This window comes from Pelophylax lessonae (assembly GCF_965119305.1).
Source record: "Pelophylax lessonae genome assembly, chromosome: 3".
NCBI classification, from domain to species: domain Eukaryota; kingdom Metazoa; phylum Chordata; class Amphibia; order Anura; family Ranidae; genus Pelophylax; species Pelophylax lessonae.
This window is the reverse complement of record NC_138770.1, coordinates 335051164-335073979: the sequence shown is the minus strand read 5'-3', so window position 1 is coordinate 335073979 and position 22816 is coordinate 335051164. Positions and strand designations below refer to the sequence as shown.

Below are 22816 nucleotides of genomic sequence, written 5' to 3'. Positions count from 1 at the left end.
CTGGTTCCGGGGGAATTCATGGCCTCCATCGACTTGAAGGATGCATACCTTCACATCCCCATTTTCGAGGGTCACCAGAGGTACCTTCGATTTGCCATTGCGGAGGATCATTATCAATTCGTGGCATTGCCTTTTGGCCTCGCTTCAGCTCCGCGGGATTTCACCAAGGTGCTTGCGCCGGTTCTGGCCTTATCGAGGGCCCAGGGCATTTCTGTCCTGGGGTATCTGGACGATATCCTGATTCGGTCCGCGACCAGTCAGGGCCTGGTGAACGACCTGTCCATCACGATGCAGACTCTGCAGGAATTCGGTTGGACGATAAATTTTCCAAAGTCAACGTTGTGTCCGTCGGTTCGTCTTCCCTACCTGGGGATAATTCTGGACTCTGTTCAAGCGAAGGTCTTCCTGCCGGAAGACAAGCTTCGGACACTTCAGTGCGAAGTCAGGTCCCTCAGGGACAATCGGTGCTCGTCCCTCCAGACGTGTATGAGGTGTCTGGGATTGATGGTTTCGGCTTTCGAGGCGATTCCCTTCGCCCAGTTTCACACACGGGAGCTTCAGGCGGAGGTCCTGGCCAAGTGGGACGGGCGTCCGCAATCTCTGGATCTGCGGCTGTCGTTGAGCCGTCTCACCCGCAGGGGTCTTTTGTGGTGGCTCCAGTCCCCGGCGGTGTCGGGGGGCAAGTCCTTTCGTCCTTTGTCGTGGACGGTGATCACCACGGATGCCAGCCTGTCGGGCTGGGGTGGTGTTCTGGGCGTTCTGTCCGCCCTGGGAACTTGGTCGGAGGAGGAATCCTCCCTTCCGATCAACATTCTGGAATTGCGAGCAATAAATCTCTGTCTTCTGCGTTGGACGGACAGGCTTCAGGGCCGTCCAGTTCGGGTACAGACGGACAATGCCACAGCGGTGGCCTACATCAACCACCAAGGGGGCACCAGGAGTGCCCGAGCGGCGCGGGAAGTAGCCGACATTCTGTCTTGGGCCGAGACGCAAGTCCCGGCGATATCTGCAGTTCACATTCCGGGGGTGGAGAACTGGCAGGCGGATTATCTGAGTCGCCAGACCCTGGACCAGGGAGAATGGTCCCTTCACCCGGATGTCTTCCAGATGTTGTGCGCGAGTGGGGGTCCCCAGATGTGGACCTGTTCGCGTCTCGTCTAAACAACAAGGTGGAAAGGTTCGTGGCAAGGACGCGCGATCCTCGGGCAGACGCCTCAGACGCGTTAGTGGCGCCCTGGCATCAGTATCGTCTGATGTATGCCTTTCCACCGATTCAGCTGCTGTCCAGGCTCCTTCGCAGGTTGGCCTCGGAACCGCACATGGTGACTCTAGTGGCACTGGACTGGCCTCGCCGGTCTTGGTACGCAGACCTCGTGAATCTGGCGGTCGACGCTCCGTGGCGTCTGCCACTTCGAGAAGATCTCCTGTCTCAAGGACCGATATTCCATCCTGCTTTACAGTCGCTGGCTTTAACGGCCTGGCTGTTGAAAGCCAGGTCCTGAAGGATAGGGGTCTTTCCCCTGAGGTCATTCCCACTTTGATCAAGGCTAGGAAGGCCTCTTCGGGGAAGATTTACTGCCGTACTTGGAAGGCTTACTTTGCCTGGTGTGAGTCCAGGGGGTATTCCCCTCGCTCGTACTCGGTGTCAAGAGTGTTGGCTTTCCTTCAAACGGGCGTGGACCAGCGTTTGGCGTTGGCCACGATTAAGGGTCAGATTTCTGCGCTGGCCGTTCTTTCAACGCCCTGTGGCGTCTAACTCTTTGGTTAGCACCTTTGTTCAAGGGGTGCGACATTTGGTCCCTCCTAGGAGGGAGCCTTTGCCTCCATGGGATTTGAACCTTGTTCTGTCCGTGTTGCAACATGCTCCTTTTGAAAAGATCAGGGAGATCTCGTTGTCTCTGTTGTCCAAGAAGGTTGCCTTCTTGGTGGCGATCACTTCGGCTCGCAGGGTGTCGGAGCTGGCGGCCTTGTCCTGCAAATCTCCGTATTTGGTGATTCACTTGGATAAGGTGGTCTTGCGACCTAACCCGTCTTTTCTTCCGAAGAGGATCTCGGAATTTCACCTCAATGAGGATATTGTTCTGCCTTCGCTTTGCGCGAAGCCTAAGCATCCGAAGGAGGTGGCCTTGCATTCCTTGGATGTTGTTAGGGCGATCAGGGTTTACCTGTCATCGACTAAATCCTTTCGCAAGTCGGATTCTCTTTGTCCTTCCTGAGGGACCTCGGAAGGGCATGGCGGCGTCTGCTGCGACCATCGCCAAATGGATCAGACAGATGATTGTGCAAGCCTATGCTTTGAAGGGGAAGGTTCCTCCTTTTCCTGTGAAGGTGCACTCTACCAGGTCTCTGAGTACGTCTTGGGCCTATCGTCATCAGGCTTCTGTGGCCCAGGTGTGTAAGGCGGCGACTTGGTCGTCCGTTCACACCTTCTCGAAATTTTACAAAGTGGATGTTCAGGCATCGGCAGATGCTTCCTTTGGCCGTAAAGTTCTTAGTGTGGCGGTGCCTTAGGGTCCCTTGTTGGGCCCTTGGCTGTTGGGGTGTTTTTACCCCTAGGTTACTTGTTCTTTCCTGGGTTGTTGCTCCTGTTGAGCACGTTTTCCTGTTGCCCAGTTGGTTCTCTTACTTTGGTAAGGTTCCTTTCTCTGATGTGGGTACTGCGTTGCTTTAGGTGCGGCTGCTTTTTTCCGACCCCTCATGTCTACACTGCTATGGGACGTCCCCATTAGTGACGAATATGAAGAGGCGGCGACTGTCGGAGGACGTAAGAGAAAACTGAATTTTTGTAAAATCTTACCTGTAAAATTCCTTTCTCGGAGTCCTCCGACAGTCGCCGCCCCTCTTTTGGGGTTTGTTTATGTACTCTACTGCTATGCTACTGAAACTGAGTTGGAAATGCAGGAAGCAGGGAGGTATTGACTGAGGGGACCACCCCCTGGGGGTGGGATATGCTAAAAGCTTTGATATTAATATATTCTGTTGCCTAGCTACTCCTACGGAGCAAAGGTCAATAACCCATTAGTGACGAATATGAAGAGGCGGCGACTGTCGGAGGACTCAGAAAGGAATTTTACAGGTAAGATTTTACAAAAATTCAGTTTTTCGTGCCCCAGGTCGCAAGAAAAAGATAAATTATTCAGGTCTTCTGGGGGTTCCAAGAAGCCGTGGTCGAGGAAAGCAAAGACCGACCAGTGTGGACCTGCAGACAAGTCCTCGTCTGCATGAAGGGGCACCCTCACCCAATTCTAGGGTGGGGGAGGTCTTTGTTTCTTTCTGGAACCCTGGGCCTCCTTGATTCAGGACAAATGGGTTCACAAACTGATCCGACCTGGGTACAAGAATTCCGGTCTCGCCCGTCGGACAGGTTCTTCCCATCCAACCTTGGACTATCCCCAGTCCTGTTAAGGGACTTGCAAGGGGCAGTACACGATTTGCTGTCGCAAGGAGTGATTGTACCGGTTCCCTCTCTGGAACATTTTCAAGGGTATTATTTAAACCTCTTCACCGTGCCCAGGAAGGAAGGCAATGTGAGTCCCATCCTGGATCTCAAGGCCCTGAACCGATTCGTGCCGGTACAAAAGTTTTGGATGGAATCTATCTGTACGGTAGTGGCGTCGCTACACCAGGGAGATTTCTTAGCCTCCATAGATATCAAAGAAGTTTGCAAGGCGGCAACTTAGTCGCCTGTGCATTCGTATACAAAATTCTACAAAGTAGATGTTGGCATTTTCGGATGCTTCCTTTGGCCGAAAGGTTTTGCAGGCTGTTTAAAGAGAACTGTGTTTGTGTTGTTTTTTTTTTTTGTTTCTCTTTGAGGGTGTATTATGTTTTTCAAGGCGAGCTCCATGTTACCAAGTTGGCTAAGTTTAGCCTTTGGGGAAGTTATGTTTCCGTTTTGCGTTGTCTTCCCACCCCTTATGAATATACTACTTTGGGACATCCCTATAGTCTGACTAGATGGAGCTGCGTCTGTCGATGAACGATAGAGAAAACTGGATTTTTGTAAGAACTTACCGTAAAATCCTTTTTCTCTGAAATTCGACAGACGCAGCACCCACCCCTCTACTTCTGAGTACATGGGGTCTTTTCTATACTAAACACTGCTTGCAATTAAACTGCTTGATGATGGCAGGGTGTGTGGAGTTATGCCTGCAGGGACATCCCCCCCATAGGTGTGGTTAAGCTTTTTTATCTGCCTAGTGCCTATTCCTGATAGGAGGAGCATAACCCTATAGTCTGACTAGATGGAGCTCCGTCTGTCGAACTTCAGAGAAAGGGGTTTTAAGGTAAGTTCTTACAAAAATCCATTTTTTTCTTAACTCATAAAATGCATTCAGATTAAAAAAAAAAAAAAACACCTGACTTTACAACTCCTCCTTTTTTAATCCCCATTTTATTATTTTTTTGCTATATAAAGGAAAAATGACTAAACATTTTTTTTGTTTTGGGGGGGGGGGGCACATTTTTATTTCTGTTAGAACAATTTTCAAATTCTTCTTGAGTTTTTAGGCCAAGATGTATTTCAACCCAAATTGGTGTATATTATTTAATCTGTGTGAAAGTTAATCTACAAACTATCGTATGTATGTATTTCAACGTTATTCAGTCCTGATGTTCTGGCTGCCTATTTGTTTTTATTTGGGCCCTAAAATGTCAGGACAAAAAACCCAAAAGGACCCCTTTTTTGAAAGACAGTCAAAGGTTTGTCACAAGTTTTTGGAAAATGTGGAAAGAATATGAAAATGTATTTTCTCTTTCGTTCATTGACTGACACCGCTTCAGATCTTCATAACCGTTGGGTTATTCTGCCCCCTTCAGGAGTAGGACACTAGGCAAAAAAAAGTCTGGCTACCCCCATGGGCAGTCCCAGGGGGAGGGGTATTCTCGCTTTGGCTCTCTCTCTCCCCCCTCTCTATCCTGCGACTTAAACGCCTCACAAGGTTGCATACAACCGGGTCTCGGCCCGTATTGTAGTGTTCCTCCTGGCCAACAGCCCCCCTATTTTAAATGGTGAGGGGTTCTCTCTTGAGCGGTGCCCGCCTGGTTCCTGGTATGGTGAGTAGCTGTCCTCCCTCTCCCCATGGAGGGTTTTGGGGTGGATGTGGGCCCCTCCTTGGGATGGTCGCACCCCCAGGTTCCTCTCCTTCCTGTCAGGCACCTCTCCTTGTCATCTGTCCCCCATCCTCCATCCCCTACACATGTGTTGAGGCTGTTTGGTGGTCTGATCCACCTCCTGGGGTGGGGGCAGTGCGCTATGCTGGCAATGGAGAGGGGGGGGTGCCTCCAGCGACTGGATGATCCACTGTGCACTGTGTGGGGGGTTGTACCTGGTGGAGGCTTCTGCCAGGCCCACCCATCCTGCCTGGGTCTGTCCTTGATGCCTGGGTTCCCTCCTGGGTCCCTGTAAGCCTTGTGGTGCCGCCATTTTGTTGAGGCCTGTGTGTTTCTATACACGGCAGCCATGTTTGTGTAGTCCGGTTACCAGTGGCGGTGATTTGCGATTGAAAATAGCGGCGGCCATGGCAGTGGAGCCCTGCGGGCGGCAATTTCGGCAGTGGGAGCCCCTCCTCATCCCTTGGTGCTGGCTCCTGGATCCTTTCACTTCCTGATCGCCGTGTGTGGAGTGCAGATTATCCTGGTGGCTGCAGGTGCCTGTTTCTGCTGGGTGGCGAGTCTGGTGGGGTTCTCCCTCTTTCGAAGTATCTCTTGGTGCTTGTGCCTGGCAACTGGGTGGTGCTGCCAGCGCGGTGGGGGTTGTCCTTTTGCAGTGTTTTACAATTTTTGTGGAGTCCCTCTTGTGACTCATGGCGTTTTCGGAGCACATCTCCCCACCTGATCCCCTCTCTGAGGCTGGGGGGCCCTCCGGGTCCCAACCATCCATCAATGCACTTACTGGTGATGGTCCCGGAGTCCTTTGTGTCCTGGGTGGAGGTAGCTTTCGGGCGACGGGCTAGCAAAAAGCGCTCCCCGCCTTCCCCTACCTCATCTGTCTCATCAGATTCTGAATCTGATTCAGCCGCCACAGACGTGGGTCACCTGCTGGGTCTGCAACCACGCACCCGGAATCCTCTTGATAGTGAGGATGATTCCTCCACATCTGTAACCGCACTTGAAAAGGCACTGGTGGACACACTGATTGTATCTGTGCGTGAGACCTTGGAAAATGGAGGGCGCAGCTGCAACGGAGGCACAGGTTCCCTTTGGCAGTCGCAAGCCATCCAGAGAAGCAAAGGTGTTTCCTTACACCGCCTATTTTGACAGAATTGTCACTAAAGTGTGGGGACGACCAAAGCGTCTCCGTGGGGGTCCCTAAGCGCTTTACTAGGCATTACCCCTATGAGGAGTCCCTTCTTAAGCCGGTATCCAGATTGAACAAGGCAACCATGATTCCGGTTGAAGAGTCCCTGGGCTTTAAGGATCCAGCTTACAGGAAGGCAAAGGCTGTGGCCTGCATTATGTACTCTCTGGCTGGTTTGGCACTGAGGCTGGTATTTACCATTGCCCTGGTGTCGCAAACTCAGACTGAGCTAAACTTTTACGCCGTGACCTGGAGGGAGAACAGCTCCTGCCTGCCTTTCGCTGAGCTGGCGGAACAGCTGCAGTTTATCTGTAATGCCTCTTTGGTGACAACCAGACGTTCCGCCTCTACCCTTTTTCGCAAAAACTGCGACCTCAGGAAGCGATCCTTTTCATTTGAGTGGTGTGATCTTAACTCCTGGAACTCAAGGAAAATTGTCTTTTTCTCTTTCGTTCATTGACGAACACAGCTTCATATCTTCATTGACTGTTGGGTTATGCTGCTCTTCCTAGGAGTAGGACGCTAGGCGGAAAAAGGGTTAAAAGTAAACAGGGCTTTGACTACGCCCATGGGCAGTCCCGGGGGGGCTCATATACTCTCAATTCTGCTCTAGGACGTCGGGTTTTTTTTCTGCCTAGTCAGGAGTAAGGACCTAGCTCCTTGCTGGGATCTTTGGTCCTAGCCTTTTTTTCTAAATTTGAATGGAACTTTTTTTTTTCCCTCTACAATCAAGTTGTTCCTTTTGAGAACTACAATCAACTGCCAGGCTGGGTGACGCACTGGATATATTCTAGATCCTTGCGGTCCCCCCAGTCTGGCCAGCGAGCACGTGCAGACTGTAGCGCCACACTCAGTCGGCCACGACATAGCCCCACTGAGCAGGGGCTGGACGGCAAGTGGAACACCTGGCAAGGACGCACACGCCAGGGTTGTGGCCTGAGTGGCAACGTATCCCTGGTCAGCAGCTTCCCCCCAATTCTAAGACTGGGAGGTGTTCTGCCTGGAGTGGTGCCCGCACGGTCTCCAAAGGTGTGGTGAGTAGTTTAGTTTAGTTCCCCCTTTTTTTCTTTTTTTCTCCTCTGGGAAACTTTAAGTGGAAGTGGGCCCATTCTGAGGTGGCCGGTCCCCTCCTATGGCCTCCCGAGCCCTCTGGAGCCCCATTTCTAATAAGAGCCTCCAGCAAACCACCCCCCCCCCCCCCCCAAGGCTGTGCTGGTGATGTGGGATGGGCATGGGGAGCTGTGGCCGGCAGGGGCTGGGATCGCAATTCCGAGTTCCCTGCTAAAAATAGCACGTGTTTTGGTCATGTTGGGGGGGTCCTTGGTAAGCCCCCCTTGCTGGTTTATATACCAGCAATTAGCCCTTGGGTCTAGTGTGCCACAGCGTGGCACCGCCATTTTATTGTAGCTCATACAGTGTGCTCGGCGGCCATGTTTGTGGAGGCTCCCATAGAAGTCTATGGGCGGCCATTTTCTTGTAGCCAACGGCAGCAGTGTGCGGTGGGGGCCTCTAGTGGTGACACGGCCGTTCCACTTCCTTTCAGAACGGCATGGAGCAGGCTGACTGAAGCTGCTGGTTCTCACTCCTTCCTGCTGTAGCGGTAGACCTGTAGTGTCACAATTAAAGTGGTGGATCATTTTACAGCCGTTTTTGTGCAAACATTTTTTGCAAATCTAGCGGTCCCAGGTTGCTCAATGGAACATTCAGAGCAAGTGTCACAACCAGACCCACACTCAAGAGCCTGCGGGACCCTCACAATCTACGTCTGCCCTGGCGGCCATGACTACGGTCCTGCAGGGAAAAGAGCGCCTCTAACCTCACCTGCCCCCTCAGATTCTCAGGCTGACGTTGCCGCCGCGGACGCCAGCAACCCCACGGTCAGCGTCCACGCAAAATGGAGGGCTCTGATGGTGAGGTTGAGCCGTCTTCCGTGCAAGAAAAGGCACTTGTGGAGACCCTGATAGTATCTGTGCTGGAAACTCTAAAGATGGAATACACAGCTGGTGCTGCCTCGGCTTCCCCGGTACCCGCAGACCGTCCAAGGTGATTAAGGTGTTTCCGTTTCCCGCCTATTTTGACGAGATTGTCACTAGTCAGTAGAGTTCTCCCGAAAACGCATGTTTGGGATACCTAAGCGTTTTTCCTTTGAGGTACCCCTTTGGGGAGTCCCTTTTGAAGAAACTGACGGTTCGGCCGGTGGTAGATTCGCAGGTTTCCAGGCTGAAAAAGGCCCCTTTGTTACCGGTGGAGGATGCTCAGTCTTTTAAAGACCCTGCAGACTGGAAGGCTGTGGCCCTGGTCTGCCATCTTTTCACTGTGACAGGTTTAATATTGAGGCCGGTGTTCACCATTACCTTGGTCTCTCAGACTTTAACAGAATGGGCTAGAATCCTGCACCTGGATTTGGAAGGGGGTCAACATCCCCATGAGCTGGAATTGGCAGACCAGTTCATACAAGGGTTACAGTATATCTCCCTGGATGTGGCCCCGTTGGCCTGCAGGGTGTCTGTGCCTGCGGTGACCCTCCGCCGCTTGATTTGGTTAAAATGTTGGTCTGCGGACCAAGCTTTCAAAAAGGTGCTGACTCATCATCCTTTTGTGGGGAATCATCTGTTCGGAGTTTCAATGGAAGAGATCGTTAAAGGTCTCACTGGTGGAAAAAGCACACTCTGCACAAACGTGGTCCGGTGTTCTCAGCCCACCAGTGGACCTTTCGTCCTACACAGGTTCTCGGGGGAAGGGGGGGGGGGTTCCAAGAGACCTTGGGTTTGTAAGTCAAAAGCTGGTCCCTCTGGTCCTGCAGACAAGTCCTCTTCTGCCTGAAGGGACGCCCTCACCCAATCATAGGGTGGGGGGATGTCTTTGCTTCTTTCCAGATCCTTGGACCTCCTTCATTCAAGACCAATGTGTTCACAAATTGGTCCAATTTGGTTACACAACCTGTACCGGTCCCCGGATCAGTTGCAGGGCCTCATGGGAGCGATGCAAGATTTGCTATCTCCAGGAGGTCATTGTACCAGTTCCAGAATTAGAACGCTTTCAGGGGTTTTTTTTCAAACCTTTTCACTGTCCCCAGGAAGGAGGGCAAGGTTTGTCCGTTTTAGACCTCCAAGGCCTTGAACTACTTTGTGAGGGTTCAAAAATTCAAGATGGAGTCCATTTGCACAGTAGTGGCTTCCCTTTTTAAGGGCCTCCATCGACATCAAGGATGCCTCAAGGACGCCTATCTCCCATTTTCTCAATATATGGCGGGCATCAACCTTTCCTTCGCTTTGCGATGGGAGAAGAACATTATCAGTTTGTGGTGTTACCCTTTGGTCTCGGATCAGCTCCTCGGGTTTTCACAAAAGTGTTGGCCCAGTGCTTGCCTTACTCAGAGGGGAATTGCGGTACTGGGGTATCTGGACGACCTTCTGCTGTGAGCAGGGTCGTGTTCCGTTTTACAGAACGATCTGGACATCACTTTGTGAACCTTACAACAGTTAGGCTGCATGCTGAATTTTCAGAAGTCAGCTCTGACTCCGTCCAACAGGTTAGATTATTGGAGCTGACTCTGGATTCAATCTCGGCTCCAGTGTTTCTTATGGAGGAGAAGCTGCAAAAGTTGCAGCATGCGATTCAGCTTCTATTGTCCAACCATTGGTCATTTCTCAGGACTTGCATGCAAGTGCTGGGGTTGATGGTTTCCACTGTTCGAGGTGGTTCCGTTTGCTCAGTTTCACACCAGACCTCTGCAGAAGGGAACCCTGGATCCCTGGATAATTTGATCAGATTGACCTGGGGTACTAGGGGCACCTTGCTGTGGTGGCTCCGCTTCCCGGGGCTTTGTTAGGAGAAAACCTTCCTTCCATTATACTGGATGGTGATCTCCACGGACACCAGTTTCAGGGTGGGGAGGTACCTTGGGCACACACTCGGCCCACGGGGTTTGGACTCGAGATGAATCTGTTCTGCCGATCAACATCCTGGAAATCCGGGCGATCAGACGTTCTGTCCCAGTGGGCGGATCGTCTACAGGGGTGTCCGGTAAGGATTCAGTCGGACAACGCCACGGCTATGGTATATGTCAATCCTCAAAGGGGGCACGAAGAGTGCCCTTGTGGTCAAAAAAGTCACTGGCATTCCGAGATGGGCAGAACGACATGTTCCAGCCCTCTGCTGTGCACATTCCAGGGGTGGAAAATTGGCAGGCAGACTACCTCAGCCAGCAGGCTCTGAGTCCTGGCGAATGGTCCCAACATCCGGAGGTGTTTCAACAATTGTGCCTCTGGTGGGGGACTCAGATGTGGATCTACTGCCATCTCGTCTCAACAGGAAGGTTCAGAGGTTCGTAGCGAGATCTCGAGACCCCTTGGCAGACGCGGCAGACGGTGGTGGCCTCCTGGGTTGGTATCAACTAATTTATGCCTCACCTCCCCCCCCCCCCCCTCTTTTCCTGTTACAGCTCCTGCCAAGGATCGAGGCGGAAGGGATCCCAGTGATCCTGGTGGCTTCCGACTGGCCTCGTCAATCTAGGGTACGTGGAGTTAGTGAGACTGGTCACCGATGTTCCTTGGCGGCTTCCTCTCAGAGAAGATCTGTTGTCTCAAGAAACCCATCTTCCATCCTGCTTTTATTGTCGCTGTCATTAATCACTTCTGGACCGGAAGGATTTGCCCCCTAATGACCAGGCCATATTTTGTAATTCGGCACTGCGTTACTTTAAAGGACAAATGCACGGTCGTGCGACGTTGTACCTAAATAAAATTGTCTTTTTTTTTTTTTTTTTTCCACACATAGCATTCTGTTGGTGGTATTTGATCACCTGTGCGTTTTTTTTTTTTGTTTTTTTTTTGCGCTATAAACAAAAAAAATGTAAAAAAAAGACCATTCTGGAAAAAAAATATATATATTTTTGCCATTTTCCTATATAACATTCCCAAAAAAAATTTAAAATCAAAATTTTTTAACATTTTAGGCCAATTTGTTTTCTGCTACATATTTTTGGTAATAAAAAATCGAAATAAGCGTATTTTGATTGGTTTGCGCAAAAGTTATTGTGTCTACTAACTATGGGAAAGATTTGTCTTTTTTTTTTATTTATTTTTTTGCGGGACTGCGACATTGCGGCAGACAGATCGGACCCCTGACTGACATTTTTGACACTTTTGGGAGTACCAATGACATTACTACAGTTGTCAGTGCTAAGAATATGCACTGTTACTGTAATAATGACACTCACAGGGAAGGGGTTAACAGTGTGGGTGATCAAGGGGTTAAATGTAAGCCTAGGGGAGTGATTCGAACTGTGGGGCGGTGTGGCTTGGGAAATGACCATAGAGACCTGTGTTCCTATATAGAAGGATCACAGGGGCTCTATGATCATTCCAGGGAGAAGAACGATCAGCCTGCCCGCTGCATCAGCTTCCCCGTTGAAGGTCGGGGGTGGGAGCGCGGCGCACGCTCGCCCCCTAGCCTCCTGCACGCGACTGATGTATAGCTACGTCGGTTTGCCCTGGAACGGCTGCCTGCCGTAGTATAACTGCAGCGGTCAGTCCTAAAGAGGCTAATGGCCTGACTATTGAAAGCCAAGTACTGAAGGAAAGAGGATTGTCTGATTTAGTGACTCCTACTCTGTTAAGAGCAAGAAAATTGACTTCCTGGAAGGTTTATCATCGGATTTGGAAGGCGTATATTATTTGGTATGAGGCTCGGGGTGTCTCCTCCTGTGTCTTCTCAGTATCACGTCTGTTGGAATTTCTATAAGGGGGTGTAGATAAGCATATGGCTCTGGGCACTATTAAGGGCCAGATTGCAGCTCTGGCAATTTTTTTCAACGCCCTGTTCTTCAAAAATCACCTTTTTGAGAATTCTTTGTGAGATTCCCTTGTTGACTCTCACAGAAGGTGGCCTTCTTGGTGGCCATTACTTCGGCACGCTGCGTTGTCCTGTCGGTCGCCTTATCTAGTGGTTCTCCGTCCCTGTCAGTCATTCCTGTCTAAGGTTGTCTCGTGCCGTAAGGGGCAGGCTGTGACTATTTCCAGATGTATCAGGCAGATGGTGGTGCAGGCTTATTCCATTAAGGGTCAGGTCCTTGCTTTCCCTGTCAAGGTGCATTCTACAAGGGCGCCTAGTGCCTCCTAGGCCTTCCGTCACCAGGCATCGGTGGTCCAGGTGTGTAAGGCGGCTACCTGGTCGTCTGTGCATATGTTCACCAAATTTTACAAGGTGGATGTCCTGACATCTTTTCTCCCACTGTGGAGGTATTTTCTCTTACGTCCTCCGACAGTCGCCGCCTCTTCATATTCGTCACATATGGGGTATTAGACTTTGCTCCGAAGGAGTAGCTAGGCCACAGAATATGTTAACAATAAAGCTTTAACATATCCCACCCTCAAGGGGTGGTCCCCTCAGTCAATACCCTCCTACTTCCTGCAACCATATCTCAGTTTTAATGTCTAGCTTGTCAGGAGTGGCTGGCTCTCTCTGTGCTGGGACTTTTTGTCCCAGACTCTTTCTTCTTTTTGATATTTTGTTTGAGTTTTCTCTCTACCTTTACTTAGCTGTTATTTTTGTCAGCATTGGTTAGTTCTTCGGACGAAGAGGATCATGCGGACTGGGTCTCGGGCTGATCCCCCTGGTCGCAGGTCGTGGGTCAGTGGCTTCCCAGTCTGCCATCGAGCGTTCAGCCAGGTAACGCTCCTGGCACGGTGAACGACCCATCCCTGTTCGGTGCAGGGATGATTGGTGAGGTGGCTACCTCACCGGACGCTGTGCGGTTTCTGAACCGCCATTGTGTGCGTCTTGAATTGCGACTCTCCCTGCCTCATGTGCAGCGGCTTGTTCGCCTGTGCGGGTTCCCCACGCCATGTGAGGTAAGTGTATCTATGTGGGGACCTGTCTGTCTGGGGGGGGTCTCAGTCTGGGACTGTGTAACCTGCCTTTAATCACACTGCTTGTCTCCCTATATCTCGGCTGCATGCTGTGGGCTGCAAGGGGGGGGGGAGCTGTATGACACTGAGTATGTCAGGCTGGGCAGTGTGAGGAGCTGTGTGCTGTGGGGCATGTTTTTAATGGCATGTTGGGGCATATACAGCGATCGCTGCGGCGATCTAACATGTATCCATATAATGGGATAATATTGTGTGTGATTTTATGCACTGTGGAGCGGCGATTTCGGCGCCAAACGGCGCCATTTTACCGGCGCCCGCTCCGGCCGCATGGTTTACATGCACGGCGGCCATTTTCTTGTAGCCTCCATAGGCTTACATAGAGCGCCCTGGCAGCATCACTTCCTCTCTCCTGGAAGCACCGATCGAGGCAGCAGCAGCAGCGGAGTCTCCTCAGGTTTTATCCTTCTATTCCTGTGTTCCATTGCCTGTATTCAGTCTGTATATTCCCTGTGGGGGTCTCATTGTGCCTGAGTGTGGTGCGGTGGGCTGCGCTTGCCGCGCTTGCTGTAAGGGGGCAGTTAACCCTTGGTTGTCTGGCATACAGGGGCAATGGATTCTCAGGAGGGCAAGTTTCCCACAGTATTGGTGGAAAGCCAGGGGACCGCTGTTTCCCCCCCAGGGGGGGATTTGGCCACGATTGTGGCTGGCCTTGCTACACAGGTGCAAATGCTGGTGGCTGCTCAATCTACTAAACGGCCCAGAGTTGCTCTGTCCTCTGATTCTGAGGGTGAAGGTGATGGGGCTGTTCTGGCGGGGACCCCCCTATCGGGGTCCCGCTCCTCTCTTGATCTAGTGGGGTCTGAGGTAGAGGCTGAAGTTGAGGGGGTTGATAATTCTCCCCCTGGCTCGCCTGAAGAGCTTGCAATCATGGATGAGTTGATTGCTTCCATTAAGCAGACGCTACGTTTGCAGGACGAGGTGTGTCCCCCAGCTGCCTTGGCGGCTTATGGGACGCAGAGAAAACGCAGGACGCCGCAGGTGTTTCCCTGCAATGCTGATTTTCAGCGCGCTGTTAAGGACCAATGGCGCGATTTGCGCAAGCCTTTTGCGGTACCAAGTAAATTTAAGCTGCGTTATCCTTTCTCGCCTGCCACTGATGAACGGTGGTGTGTGCCTCCGCCAGTGGATCATGCTATTGCGGTTTTGAACAAAGCCACTGCGATCCCTGCAGAGGGATCCCCTGTTTTCCGTGATGCCACGGATAGGAGACTGGAGTCTCTTGCCCGTCATACTTATTCTGTTACGGGTTCTATGCTTAAGGCTCTGTTTGCTTCTCTCATGGCGGCCCAGGCGATCGCAAGTTGGACGCAGATGCTTAGGCGCGTCCTAGTGGCCGATTCGGCCTCGGCGGCGACCCTGGATATGGTGGATCAGATCCACCAGGGTGTCATGTATCTGTGTGATGCGGACCTGGACCTGATTCCGTTGGCCGCGCGTGTGCACAGCGTGGCGGTGTTGTCTCGCCGCCTGGTTTGGTTGAAATGTTGGTCGGTGGACCAATCTTCACGTAAAACCTTAGCCAATCTGCCTTATGATGGGTCTCGCCTTTTTGGGGAGTCCCTGGATGTGTTGATTAAGGGGATTACCGGGGGTAAGAGCACTCTCTTGCCCCATTTCCCCAAGGCTAAGGGGGCTTCTGGGAAGAAGCATGCTCATTTTCGGCCCCCTCAGGGGTCCTTTCGTGCCTTTCGGCCGCACTACAAGGGCAAGCCGTTCAAGGGCCAGGGCTCTCAGAAGAAACCCTGGTCTGGGAAGCAGAAGTCCGGCCAATCCGGACCTGCGGCCCATAACAGTTCGGCCTGAAGGGGCGCCCTCACCCAGTTTTGGGGTGGGGGGACGCTTGCTCGGTTTTCTTCAGCCCTGGTTGGCCCGTGTGCGGGACAGATGGGTTCTGGAAATCGTTCGATCTGGTTACAAGATCGAGTTTCTCTCTCGGCCAGAGAGCAGATTTTTTCCCTCAAATCTACAACTGTCTCCAGAGCGCCTGCGGGATCTGCACCTGGCGGTGCGGGACCTGAGGGCTCAGGGAGTGGTGGTTCCGGTGCCTCATCGGGACAGATTTCGGGGGTTTTATTCCAATCTGTTCACCGTGCCCAGAAAGGAGGGCAAGGTTCGTCCTATTCTGGACTTGAAAGCTCTGAACCGCTCTGTGCGGGTTCGCAAGTTCCGCATGGAATCCCTGCGCTCGGTGGTGGCTGCCCTGGTTCCGGGGGAATTCATGGCCTCCATCGATTTGAAGGATGCGTATCTTCACATCCCCATATTCGAGGGTCATCAGAGATACCTTCGATTTGCCATTGCGGAGGATCACTACCAGTTCGTGGCGTTGCCCTTTGGGCTCGCCTCGGCTCCGCGGGTCTTCACCAAGGTGCTTGCACCGGTTCTGGCATTATTGAGAGCCCAGGGCATTTCTGTCCTGGGGTATCTGGACGACATTCTGATTCGGTCTGCGACCAGTCAGGGTCTGGAGAAGGACCTGTCTGTCACGATGCAAACTCTGCAGGAGTTCGGTTGGACGATAAATGTTCCAAAGTCGACACTGAGTCCGTCGGTTCGTCTTCCCTATCTGGGAATGATACTGGACTCGGTGCAGGCGAAGGTCTTCCTGCCGGAAGACAAACTCAGGACTCTTCAGGAGGAAGTCAGGTCCCTCAGGGACGTTCCGAACTCGTCTCTGCGGACGTGTATGAGATGTCTGGGATTGATGGTCTCGGCTTTCGAGGCGATTCCTTTCGCGCAGTTTCACACGCGGGGTCTCCAGGCGGAGATCTTGTCCAAGTGGGACGGGCGACCTCAATCTCTGGATCTTCAGATCTCGTTGAGTCATCGCACCAGGGAAAACCTTCTGTGGTGGCTCCAGTCCCCGTTGGTGTCCGGGGGCAAGTCGTTTCGTCCGATCTCGTGGACGATAATCACCACGGATGCCAGCCTGTCGGGCTGGGGTGGTGTTCTGGGCGTTCTGTCCGCCCAGGGGACCTGGTCGGAGGGGGAGTCTTCCCTCCCGATCAACATTCTGGAATTGCGTGCGATAAGGCTCTGTCTTCATCGCTGGACGGACCGGCTGCAGGGCTGCCCGGTTCGGGTGCAGACGGACAATGCCACGGCGGTGGCCTACATCGACCACCAAGGGGGCACCAGGAGTGCCCGAGCGGCTCGAGAAGTGGCCGACATTCTGTCTTGGGCCGAGACTCATGTCCCGGCGATAACGGCGGTTCACATTCCGGGAGTGGAGAACTGGCAGGCGGACTATCTGAGTCGCCAGACCCTGGATCAGGGGGAATGGTCTCTCCACCCGGCTGTCTTCCAGATGTTGTGCGCGAAGTGGGGTCTTCCAGATGTGGACCTGTTCGCGTCTCGCCTCAACTACAAGGTGAAGAGGTTCGTGGCAAGGACGCGCGACCCTCGGGCAGACGCGTCGGACGCGTTAGTGGCCCCGTGGCATCAGTACAGGCTGATGTACGCGTTTCCACCGATTCAGTTGCTGTCCCGGTTCCTTCGCAGGTTACACTCGGAACGCAGCACGGTGATTCTTGTGGCACCGGACTGGCCTCGCCGGTCCTGGTACGCAGACCTCGTGAATCTGGCGGTCGACGCCCCCTGGCGTCTGCCTCTTCGGGACGATCTACTGTCTCAAGGACCGATTTACCATCCTGCTTTACAGTCGCTGGCTTTGACGGCCTGGCTGTTGAGACCGAGGTCCTGAAGGAGAAGGGTCTCTCTCCGGCGGTTGTTCATACCTTGATCAACGCGAGGAAGTCTTCCTCGGGAAAGGTTTATTACCGTGCTTGGAAGGCCTATTTTGCCTGGTGTGAGTCCAGGGGGTTTTCACCCCGCACGTACTCGGTTTCCCGTGTGCTGTCTTTCCTTCAGACGGGTGTCGATCAGCGTTTGGCGCTGGCTACGATAAAGGGTCAGGTGTCTGCGCTGGCCGTTCTGTTTCAACGTCCCGTGGCTTCCAACTCCTTGGTTGGCACTTTTATTCAGGGTGTGCGGCATCTGGTTCCTCCTAGGAGGGATCCTTTGCCCCCTTGGGACTTGAATCTAGTCCTGTCTGTGTTACAACGTGCTCCTTTTGAACAGATCAGGGAGATATCGTTGTCTATGTTGTCCAAAAAGGTCGCCTTTTTGGTGGCGATCACTTCGGCTCGCAGAGTGTCGGAACTGGCGGCTTTGTCCTGCAAGTCTCCGTACCTGGTTGTTCATTTGGATAAGGTGGTCTTGCGACCTAATCCTTCTTTTCTGCCGAAACGAGTTTCGGAATTCCATCTTAACGAGGATATTGTTTTGCCTTCGTTGTGCACGAAGCCTAAACATCCAAAGGAGGTGAGACTACATTCTCTGGATGTTGTTCGGGCGATTAGGGTTTACCTTAAATCGACTGAGTCTTTTCGAAAGACGGACTCCTTGTTTGTTCTTCCAGAGGGTCCTCGGAAGGGCATGGCGGCTTCCGCCTCTACCATTGCCAAATGGGTCAGGCAGACCATTGAACAGGCCTATGCCTTGCAGGGGAAGGTTCCCCCTGTGCCTGTGAAGGCGCACTCTACTAGATCTCTGAGTACGTCTTGGGCCTGTCGTCATGGGGCTTCTGTAGCCCAGGTGTGTAAGGCGGCGACTTGGTCGACCGTACACACTTTCACAAAATTCTACAAAGTAGATGTTCAGGCATCGGCGGATGCTTCCTTTGGCCGCAAGGTTCTTAGTGCGGCTGTTCCCTAGGGTCCCTTGTTGGGGACTCCTGGCTGTTGGGATAAGTTTTGTATCCCCTGGTTTTTTGTCTTTTCCTGGGTTGTTGCTCCTGTTGAGCACTTATTTTTGCTGTTGCCCAGCTGGTTTCCTTCCTTTGGTAAGGTTCCTTTCTTTGATGTGGAGACTGCGTTGCCTTTCGGCGCGGATGCGTTTCCCACCCCTCATGTTTGCACTGCTTTGGGACGTCCCCATATGTGACGAATATGAAGAGGCGGCGACTGTCGGAGGACGTAAGAGAAAACGGAATTTTTGTAAAATCTTACCTGTAAAATTCCTTTCTCTGAGTCCTCCGACAGTCGCCGCCCCCGCCCCTCTTTTGGGGTTTGAATGTATACTCTACTGCTATTCCACTAAAACTGAGATATGGTTGCAGGAAGTAGGAGGGTATTGACTGAGGGGACCACCCCTTGAGGGTGGGATATGTTAAAGCTTTATTGTTAACATATTCTGTTGCCTAGCTACTCCTTCGGAGCAAAGTCTAATACCCCATATGTGACGAATATGAAGAGGCGGCGACTGTCGGAGGACTCAGAGAAAGGAATTTTACAGGTAAGATTTTACAAAAATTCCGTTTTAATGTTCTGCTTCTGCCTCTGGGTCTATAATCTCCTTTCCTTGGATTCACTTCCACTCATCCTCCTCACCAAAAGCGAAAAACTATTCATAGTGCTTATCCTTTTAAAATGACTAGTCTTTATATAAATTATGTCATATTCAGAACACTCACATTTGCATGGTGCTGTGAGAGCACCAGCCTGTTACTGCATAAAATCAAAGCCTTAGTCCAAGAATGTCAATCCACAATAGTATGTATACCACAATCCGTGTGTGTGTGCGGCGGAACGTCAGTATGGCCTCTCCCCTACACGCTGTGTCACAGGGTCACGTGGCTTCCTCACGTCCCTCTATCTATCTATTCCTGCCATTTTCCCGTAAGCCTCCTATTTAGTATTCTGTTGGGCGCCATATTACTATAGTACCTAGACCTAGTGTTTTATTATCGCCATTTTGTCATAGGCATATACAGATCTTATATTGACACTGTTCCTAATAATGTTTTCAGGATATTTGCAATGTACTTATGGGGATTATAACTGATCATACAACAGGTTGTTTATACATGTGATCAGTACTATGTGTCAAAAAAATAAATGAAAAATACCTGGTAAAATGATATGTTCTAATTCATTGATCCCATCACTTACTGTACTGTCTTTACTGTATCTAGTGTATTGTACATTCTCTCTCGCAATGGTTGTGCAATATTAGTAATACAACATTTTATATCAAGAACATATATGTAAAAAATCCATTGACTCATACGATTATTCCCTATATATATTGTATTAACTACTTCCCTTGTCTTCTAGGTGCCCAAGCTTGTGTATTGGTATTTTCTACAACAGACAGGGAATCTTTTGAAGCAGTGTCCAGCTGGAGGGAGAAAGTTACTGCTGAAGTTGGGGACATTCCAACAGTTCTTGTTCAGAATAAAATTGACCTGCTTGATGACACCGTTATTAAGAAGTAAGTCAGCATTCCCTTGATATTGTCAGTGCTTGTGCCTTTTTTTTTTTTTTTATGTTAAAGGGGCTTCCAGTTGAAATGAAAGTACCTACAGTGGCTGCTTATTTTCCTTCCTGCCCTTTCTGAGGTGTCCAAGCAGTAGGAGCCCTGCTTCTGTTGATAAAAAGTAGAAAAGAGGCTTTGCCTTTGTGCACAGAAGGGGTACAAGGGTGTTGCCAATTTTTGTAGACTACTTGGGACACCCTTGAGTGTTTTGAAGTGGTGGAACGGTGCTGCAAGTAAACGGTATGGTTATTTATGGGTGTGGTATAAGCGGGCATATCCTAATAGTCAATGAGCCAAGCTTGTGTGCGGTCACTACTGTATAAGTTTTCCACAGAATGGCAGAAACAAAGGGTGGGTTGTCCATGCTCACTATAATTGAATAATTGCAAGAAAGTAGACCATTACAGTCTCAGTTGATGAAGATATCCCTGCTGCCTTGTTAGAACACTGTCCTGTGTCATTTAATTCAAAGCAGTTCATTTTTAACCCTGCCCATTATTGGTTTAGTTTGTAGAGCATAGATATTTACTTCAGCTTTTGCTGAGGTTCTATCTCCTTCCTATGGCGTTTTAATAAACCCACGCTTATTCTGGGACATTGACACAGGAAAGTCCGCAATGGTATCTTCCAAATTACTCATGACAGTTACCATAATGGACTCTGCATTATCTTCCCTGGCCAGTAAGATTCCTCCCCCCCCCCCCCCTTTTTTAGCAGTTGTAATCCTTCACATCCACCAGCAGATGGCAGAGTCAGAGCAATAACTCCATTCAAAGCCTAGTACACATTGGCCTGAATGTCGGGCAGTTCAATAAAAAACCTGCTGACCTTTGGCCCGTGTGTATGGCAGCCGGTTGGACAGAAGCTGGCTTCTGTCGACTGCATGCTGGAAAACCAGCAGCCGAACGGCTCCCAATCGGGGCTCTCAGCTATTGGCTGAGAGCGCTGAAGAGTGTTCTGGTGGGGGTGGGGGGGGGAGGCATCCCCCTGTCAGAACACAATAGCACAGCAGGGGAAATCTCTGTACTAGCATCAGATTGTTAGTACAGCGGCTCCGATTTGAGCTGTGAGTGGTGTGTACTAGGGTTAAGGCTCTATGCACACTTGGCGTTTAGCCCTGTAGCATGATGTTCCGGTGTTTTAGGTGCAGGTGGAGGGCACAGGTGCATCGTCCAGCCCTGCTCCTGGCAGTCTGTCAAACTCTGAAAGGCTGACAGCTGCTGCATCTGGATGGTGCACCGAACGACAGCATGAACTCATGGATGAATTCTTAGAACACCGACTTCTTGTGTTACAAGAATTTGTCCCTGGGAACATACTGCTCTAAACCTTAGTATATCTAGGCGCACCAGCTGTCAGCCTCTCTGAGTTTCACACGCTTCCAGCAGTGGGACTGAATGAGACACCTGCCCCTCAACGCCAGAGCCCCACGTATCAGGACCAACATCCAGTTTACATTGTGTCTAAAGTGTACTAGTATAGATCTGCACCATCTAGTGGCTGCAGACAGCAGTGGGACTGAATGAGACACCTGTGCCTTCTGCCCCTCAACGCCAGAGCCCCACGTATCAGGACCAACATCCAGTTTACATTGTGTCTAAAGTGTACTAGTATAGATCTGCACCATCTAGTGGCTGCAGACTGGTATTTTAGCCGTTGTCATATGCAGCGTGACAGCAGTGGCTTTTAGCAAACAGAAAGCTGCAGCCCAACAGCTGAAAACCACTGCTAGAGGATTACAATGTTGATTTTTTTATGTAGATTTAATCATGTACAGCTGATGATAGGATGTGATATCTAAATGTTAATAAGATTGATAACTTTTTAGACTCTTTGCAAAGACAGACAAACTTTTTATATGTTTAAATTCTTATCTTTGATGGGCACACCTTGTATTTTTTCAGGTCATTATGGCAGTAAAGCTGAAAACATGCAAAGTGACAACTTGTGAAGCTGAATGACTTTGCAAGCTTTTTATAACCTAGAATACTTTTAACTGCAGAGAGTTCTATTTATAAGAACTTGTGTTAAAGGGTGTTTAAGAAACAGCTTGAGCCTAAACTGAAGAGAGATACACTTGTAACAGTCTAGTTTTTAATATTTAAACCCCTTTATTCGGATGAAAAGTAAGACACCTTCCATTTTTTTTATGTTTTATTGAAAAGCTGTTTTCAGATATAAACAATAAAAGGTGATGAAATACCTATGTATATGAACAAGCTCACAGAGTGACAAGTGTTGTAGGGAAGCATATAGGAGTAAGTACAATTGAGAAAAGAGTTCTAGATTCAGCAGCGAGAGATGAAACTCAAAAATTTGAGTTACACAGTTTGAGTACTTTGTACTTAACATATTTATTGTCTTATTTGTTTTTATTGTTCCCTAAGAAACAGAAGAATTGGAGACCTGGTGAGCTATTTGGTAAAGATCTAGATCTTCGAAAAGGAAACCTGTAAAGAAAACAAGCATTTATACTTGCCTAGATGGCTGTAGCCCTGATCTGAGCCGCAGCGGTCCCCTGCCTGCTCTACACTGAGAACTGAGCGATCAAAGACCACTAATCATTCAGTTCTTGGATCTGCTCTGACCATCGAGTGGGGACTCAGTCACTGCTGTGTATTCTGCCCCTCCAGTGATAACTGGGCTGTGGAGGGGGCAGGAACGTATGGCTCAGGCTTTCTTTGGAGTAAGGAGAGGCTGAGCCAGCTACCAGTCAGGCTCCTGGGCAGATCCCGACATTCTGCAGAGCCTGGACTAGCTCTGTGAAATCCACAGACAGCAGACTTTAGCTGGGTCACCGTAGTGCAGAAATAAGTGCATTTCCGTGCCCCAAAGGAGAAGCATGACCAAAAGAGCTTTGGCCATACTTTTCCTTTTTGAAGTGTAACATTGGAACTATGGAACTATGAAGAAAAAGAGAAATACAATTAGACATCCAGATATGCAGTAGTTATCCTATATCATGCATATACTTTTAATTGCTGTGACCATGTAATCAAGAGTTTAAAGGTGGCCAGAAGAGAAAATGAGGGAGGTGATGGTATGGCGGAAAATGCAGTTCTTATTCCTTTTTACCTTTTTTTTATATTGTAGTGTTTTTATTCATTTTTGTTTTTTTAGTGAAGAGGCAGAAGCTCTTGCCAAGAGGTTAAAACTGCGGTTTTACAGAACATCTGTTAAGGAAGATCTAAATGTTACTGAAGGTGAGTGATGATGCAGGCATCTTATAGTTTAAACATCATCCTGTGTGTAAAAAAAAAGCCCTCAA

The 22816-nt window shown here is 50.3% G+C and overlaps 1 protein-coding gene across 1 annotated transcript in view; it reads left to right on the top strand.

The window, feature by feature from the left end:
- Positions 1-22816, top strand: part of RAB23 (RAB23, member RAS oncogene family) — a 60607-nt gene that overhangs the window by 26655 nt on the left and 11136 nt on the right. Inside the window, exons 3-4 of the mRNA XM_082252445.1 lie at positions 19347-19503; positions 22669-22751. Of these exons, the coding sequence (XP_082108571.1) occupies positions 19347-19503; positions 22669-22751 (240 nt within the window). The remainder of the gene's footprint in view (positions 1-19346; positions 19504-22668; positions 22752-22816) is intronic.